Raw genomic sequence first — 10,933 nt, 5'->3', positions numbered from 1 at the left:
ATATATATATATATATATATATATATATATTACACTTAATAGACAATTAGTAGATGTACATTCAAACATTTGGAAATTAATCCTTGATATGTATATTTTAATATTAATATTCATGTGGGTCACCTAGTGCTTGGCATTAAATCTGTTAATGATTTAAAAGTTATTATTAAAGCTAAACAAAATTTTGACAAGAGGAAACTAAATTATTTATAGTATTAAACGGATTATCCCATTAATAATAATAAAAAAAAAACACTAAAAGTAGCCTAATAAAAAAAGTTTAATTTGAAAATGGTTTAAGACGAATAATATTGGAAATACTACAAATAAAAGGACATTGAAATAAGTAATGTACTTTAAGTGGTAAAGATGAAAAGTGAAGCGTCTCACTTTCTGTTTTATTGTTGTGGCTACTCTAAGCCCCGCCCCCACTCTGGAGCTGACGCTCTGATTGGCTGACGGGGCAGCTGTCCCGTCTCCGTCTAGACCGCAACCGGGCAGAACCCGCGCGACTGCTCCACGGACGCACCGGAGCACGCAGAAGCCACGGATCGTTACTTGTAGACAGGACTCTAAGGAAGCTCGTTAGGTTTATTCCGGAACGGGACTAACGGAACACGGCGCCGTTTCACACTTTAACGGACCCTCTCGCTCTGGCACGAGACTGCGTCTGAACTCCGGTAAAAGCTCGCGCTGGAATTCCGCCGATAGCGTCATCATGGCTCGGTTCGGCTTCGGGCTCGCGCTACTGGCGCTCGCGGTGGGGCTCGCGCACGCGTTTGGGGACGAGGAGGAGATGAGCTGCGACCCGATCCGCATCTCCATGTGTCAGGATCTCGGATACAATGTGACCAAGATGCCGAACCTGGTGGGAAACGTGCTGCAGTCCGACGCCGAGCTGCAACTGACCACATTCACACCGTTAATACAGTACGGCTGCTCGAACCAGCTGAAGGTGAGAGTTCACAACACACACACACACACTGTAACTAGATCCTACACAACACACACATTTTTAAATCTTGACATGATATGAAAGCAACAACATCAGAAAAACAGTAACAATATGACGATATTATTATTATTAAAATCCTCATTACATTATAAAAACAATAATTACTATGATAAATAACAATATACTATAAAGTATTACAAAATAATTATTAATCATTATTGTGACAAAGGAACAATTAATTAAAATAACGATTTATAGTAATACGCATAATCACAATAATAAAAAATATTCTTTATAAAATTATGATTAATAATAAATTACAAAAATTTTATAATATTTAAAACAAATATATAAAATATAAATATATATGAAAAAGTTATTTTTATCGTTATTAATAATTATTGTGACAAGGGAAAGATTCAAATGTTTCATAATAATATTAATAATCATTATTTTTTAGTATTAGTATTATTATGATAATAATTATTATTATTATTACGGTTTTTATTAAGGTGCCAGTAATGTTTACAAACAATAATGTAAAACAGTCATTCCAATCAAGTACTTCTAATTCAGAATTTTACCCAGAATTTGCGTGCACACACACACACACACACTGAACTCAGGCTCTACACACAGTGCGTTTGTCTCATTATACTTGTGACGACCAGATTCCTGGAATTGTTTTAATAAATGCCTTAAAACGAACTTGTGCTGGTCTGTATGGTGTTCATAAACTGGCCAAATGATCTCTTAATACACTAGGAGCTTTCTGTAAGTGTATAAATATACGAATTATCTTAAGCATAATTCCAAGTTGATTAATTTGAGGACAGTATGAAGTCCTTGTAAGTGTGTGTGTGTGTGAGTATTGAAGACAGAGGCAGTTGTTGTTTTATTGATTCAGCGCGGAGAAGAAACCTCCCACTCGGATTCCCGTGTGTGTTTGCTGGAGAATCTCGTGATTAAAGCTGCTTTAGATGCTGCCCAAAGCTGCTCTTGGATATGAAAATGGCATATTGATGCATGTTTTTCAGTCCACAATTGTTGATTTCTTGAAGTGTATGTGACCACAGCACAAGTTTGTAGCTTCCTCTTATGAGAGCAGTCCTGCATCACAGAATTTCCCTACTCGTACACACAGCAGGGAAACCCATAACATACAAAACTCACAAACACTTGGAACAGACATGCAACACATACCATCCGCACATGTATAAAGCAACAAACCAATGGTTTCTTCTCCTTTAGAGCTTCAGAAAACAACGTTGAATAGCCCAAATTTGTGCCATTTAGGCATGCAACGCATGCCATCTGCACACATATAATGTGACAAACCAGTGTTTTTCTCCTTTACAGCCTCAGAAAATGTGCAATACTAGAATCACACATTTGAAAAGCACTAATTTGTGACACTTAGACATGCAACACATGCCACCTGCACACATATAATTGATGTTTTTTCTCATTTAAACTTTTGAAAAACATGCAATACAAGAAAACCAATTAGACATGCAACACGTGTCATCTGCAAACATAATGTGACAAAGCAATGTTTTTTCTCATTAAGAGCTTTAGAAAACATGCAATTCTAGAAAACACATTGATACTGCACACATGATGTGACAAAGGCAATGTTTTTCTCCATTAGAGCTTCTGAAAAAAAATGCAATGAAAAACACATTTGATGCTGCAAACGATGCAACAAAAGCAATGTTTTTCTCCAGTGGAGCTTCTGAAAACATGCAATACTAGAAAAACTGCAGCTGGCATGTGTTGCATATCTATGATGCGACAAACCAATGTTCTTCGCTAGGCCTACAGCTTCTAAAAACATGCAATACTAGAAAACAAATCTGATGCTGCACATGTGATTCGACAGACCAATGTTTTTCTCCTGTAGAGCTTCTAAAAACATGCATTACTAGAAAACACATCTGAAAAGCACAAATTCGTGCACGTCTCAGACTTCAGCTGCTTATGAGGATTTAGAAGCTCTCCTGATTTTCCAAGACATATTTTGTGTGTTTGCAAATATCTAATCCTCTCCCCGGCTTTGCTTTCTTGCAGTTCTTCCTATGCTCCGTCTACGTTCCCATGTGTACGGAGAAGGTTCCCATCCCGATCGGCCCGTGTGGCAGCATGTGCTTGTCTGTAAAGAGGAAGTGTCTTCCGGTCCTGCAGGAGTTTGGTTTTGTGTGGCCGGAGCTCTTGAACTGCAGCCTGTTCCCGCCCAACAACGACCAGAACCACATGTGCATGGAGGGTCCGGGCGACGAGGACCTGCCGTTTCACGCCGTCCGGCCGATGCCGCCACAGGAGGAGGAGTGCATGGCGCTGGGAGACGGCGTGGAGAAGTATGCATGGGTCAAGCGCAGCGGCAGCTGCTCGCTGCAGTGCGGATATGACACGGGATTGTACCAGCGACAGTCCAAAGTCTTTACCGATGTGTGGATGGCAGTGTGGGCGGTTCTCTGCTTCATCTCCACCACGTTCACCGTCCTGACCTTCCTAGTGGACTCCTCACGGTTTTCCTATCCGGAACGGCCTATTATTTTCCTTAGCATGTGCTGCAATATTTACAGCGTGGCCTACATCGTCCGGCTGACCGTTGGTCGCGAGCGCATCTCCTGCGACTTGGAAGAAGCGGCTGTGCCTGTGCTAGTGCACGAGGGGTTGAAGAACACAGGCTGCGCCATCGTCTTCCTCCTAACGTATTTCTTTGGCATGGCGAGTTCAATCTGGTGGGTGATCCTGACGCTCACGTGGTTCCTGGCGGCTGGGCTGAAGTGGGGTCACGAGGCCATCGAAATGCACAGTTCGTACTTCCACATCGCAGCTTGGGCCATTCCCGCCGTCAAGACCATCGTCATCCTCATCATGCGGCTGGTGGACGCTGACGACCTTTCTGGGATGTGTTACGTGGGCAACCAGAACCTAGATGCGCTCACTGGGTTCGTAGTTGCTCCGCTATTTACGTACTTGGTAATCGGGACGCTGTTTATTGCCGCCGGCTTGGTTGCGCTGTTCAAGATCCGCTCGAATTTGCAAAAGGACGGGACTAAGACGGACAAGCTAGAGCGGCTGATGGTAAAAATTGGCGTGTTTTCAGTGCTTTACACGGTGCCGGCCACTTGCGTCATTGCGTGCTACTTTTACGAAATCTCTAATTGGGCTGACTTTCGCCAGTCGGCGAGTGATTCGTACATGGCAGCAGAGATGCTGCGGATTTTTATGTCTCTGCTGGTGGGAATCACGTCGGGAATGTGGGTTTGGTCCGCCAAAACGCTTCACACGTGGCAGCGATGTTCCCACCGACTCGTGCACACTGGGCGAAACAGTCGCGTCAAACGGACCGCCAACGGCTGGGTCAAACCGGGAAAAGGCAACGAGACTGTTGTGTGATAAAGAGACGGAGGTGACAGAGGATCGTTCATTCACTTTTTTGCGAAATGTTCTTAAGATGATCTTACACTGGACGGACCTGGTGCAGCAGTTTTTCCGTGTAAATATGCACTACGTCAAACTCTCACTGAAGTGCCTTCGTTTTTGTGGACGAGCTACTCAACCGATTCTGGGAAACGTAGTTCTTTACTCCTCAGCGATCAGCGCCATTTACCTCGCAACACGTCACAGCTGCCGGAATGCTTACGAGACTTGTTAATGCTACGTTCACGTTGTATTTGAAATGAGAAATATTGAAGCAGAAAGTAAGTGTGCAATGGCATGTCAGAATTATGTGTAGAGGTTGCTAACTAACTTTAACTGTTGACATTTTGCTATCGTTTTACGTCTTGCACGACGTCACAATGCTCAAGTGAGTTTCCGTGAATGGTTTTTACAGGTCAAACTCAACAAAACGCGAACACATTATAAGTTATTGTGCAGAGATTTCCTTCACCATTTAGTTACTGTCTATTTTTGATATGACAAAGCTATGATGGGACTTTTGTTTTTGTGGTGGGGGGGTTGCGCTGTCAGACACACATTCACTCTGAATATGACATATGACAATCACTGACCGTGCCGTACGGGCCTCCCGTAGGGTCGATGAATGTATTGACCGATGATAAACTCTTAAACCTTTAAAAAGTGCCTCAAAAACTCACATGCAGGTGGTACAGTCCTGGATTTCATGAAGGACTTCTGGCTTGATTTGTACATAAACTGATGTTTGTAGTTGTAATGTTATTTTTGTGTTATGAAATGCTAATTTATCTTTGTAAAAACTAAGAAACTGAACAAAAATGAATTTATTTAAGAATGCTTTTGTATCAAATGAAAAATTAAACTTTGAAAATCAATTCCAGGCTCAATATGCATCTTTTGTTTATAGACGTATAGTTCACTATTAAAACTCCCTCTGTAGGTTTACAACTTCAGACGCCTTGTGACTCTAGTAAATCTGCACTATGTGACCAGAAATTAAAGGATTGTTTTGGGCATTATGTAGCAAATCTGTCTTCACAGAATTAGAGGCTTGACTCTTTTCTTTTTTTTTTAGATCTTTTTAAAATTCCTCCACCCAGAAATGATTTGGACAAAGATGTATCCTCCAGTCCAACTTTCCCCCTCGGGGTCACCACACCCGGCTCAGGGTTTCTTGTAAGACAATATCAGATGGTTATAGCTCTTTCATGGGTGATTAGTCTTGAAATGCTTTAATATGCTGAGTAAACCAAACATACATATGCATTATCAATATGGGAATTTAAAATTACCACATTTCACAGCCAAAAACAGTTGCGTAGTCGGGTAAATGGTCAGTTTAGAATAAATAGCCTACCGGTTTTTATCTAATGATTGTGGATTTAAATGTTTTACAAAATGTTTAGTCACATCAGCCAGTTTCTAATATGATGCTGCTCCCTACAGGTCAATTGAAGCACTACAGATGAACCCAGCAGAGGAGAACAGACTTTTGCAGTGACATGCAATCAAAATTATTTTTAGATTTGTGTTGCATCCCATAAAAAATCATCAGATTTTGTTTTCAAATGTATCTCTTTATATAATAAACAGCAAAAAAGTAAAACTTTGAGACACTTAACAGATAGTTGTGGTGACGGTTGTCTGATGGTCGGATGCATAACTTCCAGGAAATATGCTTCAATAACAGTAAATGCTACTTTTGAAATAAAGTCAACATGAAGTGGCATTTGCAACCCGTTTACTGTCATAATGTGAAACAAAAGTGGGACTTGATTGTGTCAAACAGAGCAAAGTTTCCAAAACTTGCCCGTGATGACCTTTAATTTGGCCCATCATTTCCACTTTTTTGTGGGGGGAAAATAGAGGGGGAAAACACGCCATTGAAGCATATCTTCATTTCTAATTTATCATATTGTTTTAACATTTAATTTGATTAAATTATAATATAGTTGGATTTAGTAGTTCAGCCCACAGCCCTCTGTCAAGTCTGATTGTTGGCACTTTGTAGTAAAACTTATAAAAATAGAAAGTTAACATATTACTCGCATCATACGACATGTAATGATGTTCAATCCATATATAACCATTTATCCTAACAACCAACCAATCAAGGTTATAAACTCTGCTAAATTCAACTACTACGACCTACCTGATCTTAATAGGAACAAATATAGCTTAGTTAATATTAACTCCTAAAATCATGACTTAACCAAAAGCATTTTGTAAACAGCCCCTAAAAACACATGTAACTGTGGAGTTAGCAAACTAGCTAATTACTTACATCGTTCAAAATACAATGTCTTGTAAGTGTACTTACAGAAAGCCCTTGGAAATGTTGTGGAACTCAGGAACCGATAAACTAGCGTCAACTCAGCTAACGCAAACTGCGATAAAACTTAGCTAGGCCTACGAGATACTGATGGACTTTTCTGTTAATTAAACATGAACTTCCCCTGCTGGTTAAAACTAACTAGACACAATTAAACGTGAACTATTCACATTCGGTTATTAAACTCAACTGATAATTAGTTTTTTTCGCGCAGGCCTACGTTGTCATATTTCATTTTACAGCGCGCGAATACAGGCGCTCGACGCATGCGCACAAGAAACATTATAAAAGATATTAGCGATATGCTAACTTGCGCGTAAAAACCTTTGGGCTGTATACAATTGTCTTTTGAATGTCAACTAACCGAATCTAAAAAAAAAAAAGTCTTGAAATAAACTAAACATCATCAAAAAAGGTTTTTGAAAAGCTAACTTATGAAAATCTTTAATTTGAGATGCTAATTAGGAAATCAGAGTCTGGGAACATTGTCAAACACATTTTTTTTTTTATTATTTCATCTTTTTTTGAGAAATACACAGAATAATTTAATCATAAATTACAGCCCTCTCAAGCAGTCAGAAAGCAAAGTGCATAAGACATTTCCACACGGAAACAGATTCATTTTAATTGAAAATTAAATATCTTGTTACTGTCACCTTGAGAACAATTTTACAGTAAAAAAAAAATATATTCAGCATGTCAGTAAATGTCAGTGCGGTGCTGTAGAAAAGTAAAAGAGTCAGTACTAGTCTGTACACATGAACAAACAGATGTGGACATATTGGCGTACAATAATGCGACGGTAAACATTGCATTTTGGGGAATGACCAGCAAAATCATGAAACAGTATTTGATTTTTAGGTATTATGTTTCTTTAGCTCGTCTGAGAACTGGCTTTAAAAAATAAAGCTTCAAATAAATCAGCTTCTAGAAGCAAATGAAATGTGCCAGCGTAAGACCATTTCAACATCATATTCTTAAATGAACATAGACAACAGTCATCAAGACTGTCTTGGTTATTTTATCAACCATACAACTGGCCCAAATCAGAATATTTACTTCAGTTCAGTCTTTAAAAAAGTTCTGAACTTTAAAAGTCCCACTCCTTGGAATAAAGTGGCACAATTTGAAACACTATACGGGATTGTGAAGTATATAGAGCAAATCTAGCCATAAAACTTTGAATCTTTTTATAAGCACCATTACAAATCCCTCTTCCGGCAACATAAACTTGAAATGTCTCTGTGGATTTGCCCACTGCATCTTTAGGATGCCGAAGAAAAGATGTGCTCTTCCAAATGAATGACTAGGGAAAGGAAGGTAGCGTTCTCAAAAGCTTGTTCAAATGTGCCAGGACAGTCCAGCATTGCTCCGTGAAAGCATCTGTCAGGGCCTGCTTCTATACAGAAGTGAAGCCACTTTAAAGACACAACGTTCAGCTGGACGATCTGCCCGATTTGTCCGTCTGCAGTCAGAGCTCTGGGTGCTGAAGCACTTCCGCTTGACAGAACGGGGAAAATCTCGTCGCATCTCCTCAGCGTTTCGTCATCACGTCTCCGACACGCTGAAGCTGTGAATGGCAGTCGCTGGTTAGAAATACAGGAATTCCATTGGTTATTCTTGGTGTCAACTTTACATGAAATCACTTGTGTATGAAAGGAACAGTTCACCCAAAAATCAACCCCAAATTTTTTTTTTTTAATCTTTTAATTGCAAATTCAAATAGCCTAGTGGCTATTGTCCATGCAAAAACAATGTCAAGATTTTCAGTGAGTTCAATTTCCGTCTGCGTCTCACACAAAGTTATCAAATGACTTCAGAAGATGTGGAATATAGTGCATAAGCTGTGTGGACTAGTTGAAATCCTATTATAGTTTTTATTAATATTTTGAATTAATTTTTATATTTTCTGTTCTCATTTTAAATTTTGATTTCATTTTTAGTAATTTTACTGTCATTTTAATTATTTTCTTAATACGTCTGTATAATTTTATTTTTTTCAGTTTTAGTTATTACATCAAGTTAAACAAAATGATATTGAGAAATATTGCCTTGTCAATGAGCTGAAATAGATATGTAAAATTTTTCTATTTTATTTTATTTTTTTATGGTGTTAATTTTTATTTAACTATAACTATCCTGGTATGGATGATTTCTATGGTGCTTTTGTGAGTTTCAGAACATGTTCATTGTAATTGCAGCAATATAGCATGTATTTGCCAGATTTCTCATACAGATTTGAAAGAGGATGTGAGTAAATGTAAAGTAATTTTTGGGTGAACTACTGCTTTGGTGATATGAGAACGTAGTGAGAAGATACCTACGCTAAAGGAACGTCAACTCCCTCAGCTCCATCCTCTGTGGAAGAGAGAAATGCAAAACATGTTCAGATGTTTGATGAAGATTTGAAGGGTTAATAATAATAACTCATGTAGTTTGATGTCTACTGATAATTTAGTGTGTGTGTTCTTGTGTACCTAAGGTTTGTGGTCTTCTACAGCAGCACTTCATCACCACGACAAAAATAAGTAACAGGACAAACACAAGCACGACGACGATAGCTGTGATCACCTGAAGTGGGAAGGATTCTGTTTCACCTGCAAAAAGACGACAAAAAACATTTGTTCATTTACCTTTTCCTTTTTAAAGAAATATTTGTGTTACTGGGGTTTCCAAAATGTGAAAAGGTAAAAAAAAAAAAACAGTGGAAAAAATAAAATAGATTAAAATAAATATACAAACAGATTAAAATAAATAATAAAAAGAATATAATTCACAATTAGATTAAAATAAATAAGAAATAAATTTGATTAAATTAGTTTAAAATAACAAAAAAAACTTAGATGCAAATAAATAAATAAATAACAAAACCTGGTTTAAATTAAAAAAGTAAACAATAAAAATTAGATAGAAAATGCATCTAACAGTACAGTACTATAGTGAGTAGAGGAAAAAATTATATTTATTCTCCAAATAATATTTTAAATTGGTATAATACAAATTATAATAATTAAATTCTATATAATTGGGTCTTTTATACATGAAAATGTACAGCCTTTTACATTTTAGGATAGGGTCCCTCGCACGAGGATAACACCGGAATAGTTTGCCCAAAAATGTCCACTATTCTGAGATCATTTATTCACCCACACATTATTTATGTATAACCTCATTAAAATTCATGAGGTAAATTTTAGAGCAGCAAAGGGAAGGATTACAAGTGAACAACGACTTCAAATTCACTCTGTTCAATTGCAAAACCTCAAAAGACTTGGAATATAGTGTATAGACTACTTTTTATGCTTTTTGGAGATGTGGCCACTATAAATCGTAGTTTTATGCAATATTGACATTTAAAACAACTTTTGAGTGAGTTATGGAGCAAAATCCAACAACACACTTACATATGGAGATAGTGTGGGAAACAGCGCCCCCTACGGCACAGCTGGTATTAGTAGGCTGGTCGCAGTTGTACACGATGGTTTGGTTGATGGTCCAAGTTTTGGACTCGTTATCTTCTGAACTCATGTTGTAAATGACGTTAGTCAGATTTGGATTAAGCCCCGCCCATCTGACGGTGCTCTGCGGGTATCCGCCCACCGCCGAGCAGCTTAACTGACAGCTCTTTCCTGCGCCGCCATCACCGAGTTTACTGCAGTCTTTCGTGATTGTGGGAACGCTGTACTCAGCTGTAAAAAGGAGCGAGCAGTGGAATAAGTGGCATTTTAGAGATCCGCAGAGGTTCCCCCCTTCAGTGTTTCACTTCCCCAAAACCCACGTCAAGACAAGTATCCCAGAATCCTTAGTCAGCAGTGAGTTTCCAATGCGTACAAGCATGCGTGCCCCCACAGACAGACTTACATACGCAAATAAACCAACACACACACACAAATAGCCTACATACGCATATTCAAATGATATTTCGCAGAATGGCTTCTGTAGGAGTTTATCAAGGTTATGCATCATTCAGAATTGAAATAAGAATGGCTCAAAAACTGAATTGCATTTGAATTTAAGTACCTACACTCTTAAAAATAAAGGTGCTTCAAAAGGTTCCTCAAGCGATGCTATAGAAGAACCATTTTTGGTTCCACAAAGAACCATTCTGTCAAAGGTTCTTTAAAGAACCATCTCTTTCTTACCTTTTTATAATCTGAAGAACCTTCTTTCACCACAAAGAACCCTTTGTGAAACAGAAAGGTTCTTCAGATGTTAAA

The 10,933-nt window shown here is 38.4% G+C and overlaps 2 protein-coding genes across 7 annotated transcripts in view; one reads left to right on the top strand and one right to left on the bottom strand.

Moving 5' to 3' along the window:
• The first annotated feature begins 520 nt into the window (after positions 1 to 520).
• On the top strand, positions 521 to 5,243 carry LOC107756228 (frizzled-4). Its single transcript, XM_016573268.1, has 2 exons — positions 521 to 955; positions 3,026 to 5,243. Exons 1-2 carry the CDS (start codon positions 719 to 721, stop codon positions 4,358 to 4,360), a joined length of 1,572 nt encoding a protein of 523 aa, XP_016428754.1. The 5' UTR covers positions 521 to 718; the 3' UTR covers positions 4,361 to 5,243.
• Positions 5,244 to 7,283: 2,040 nt separating this feature from the next.
• Positions 7,284 to 10,933, bottom strand: part of LOC107756209 (butyrophilin subfamily 1 member A1-like) — a 17,121-nt gene continuing 13,471 nt past the window's right edge. For 3 of the 6 annotated variants that reach the window (XM_016573238.1, XM_016573242.1, XM_016573243.1), the window contains 4 exons: positions 10,121 to 10,405; positions 9,194 to 9,313; positions 9,041 to 9,074; positions 7,284 to 8,302 (listed from right to left, as the gene is read on the bottom strand). In XM_016573238.1, coding sequence (XP_016428724.1) covers positions 8,251 to 8,302; positions 9,041 to 9,074; positions 9,194 to 9,313; positions 10,121 to 10,405 — 491 coding nt within the window. In that variant the 3' untranslated portion in view covers positions 7,284 to 8,250. Of the gene's footprint in view, positions 8,303 to 9,036; positions 9,075 to 9,193; positions 9,314 to 10,120; positions 10,406 to 10,933 lie in introns of all 6 variants that reach the window. The other 3 variants (XM_016573241.1, XM_016573240.1, XM_016573239.1) reach the window with 3 other exon arrangements.

The sequence above is a fragment of the Sinocyclocheilus rhinocerous genome, unplaced genomic scaffold (assembly GCF_001515625.1).
Source record: "Sinocyclocheilus rhinocerous isolate Xijiao unplaced genomic scaffold, SAMN03320098_v1.1 scaffold592, whole genome shotgun sequence".
NCBI classification, from domain to species: Eukaryota; Metazoa; Chordata; class Actinopteri; order Cypriniformes; family Cyprinidae; genus Sinocyclocheilus; species Sinocyclocheilus rhinocerous.
The sequence above is the reverse complement of the archived record's forward strand: the minus strand, read 5'-3'. Positions and strand labels throughout refer to the sequence as shown.

What these genes read in the sequence shown, in the direction of transcription:
- LOC107756228 (XM_016573268.1), top strand. Translation starts at nt 719, where the DNA reads ATGGCTCGGTTCGGCTTCGGGCTCGCGCTACTGGCGCTCGCGGTGGGG. An exon ending in GCTGCTCGAACCAGCTGAAG is followed by an intron (nt 956 to 3,025) that starts GTGAGAGTTCAC and finishes GCTTTCTTGCAG; the next exon opens with TTCTTCCTATGCTCCGTCTA.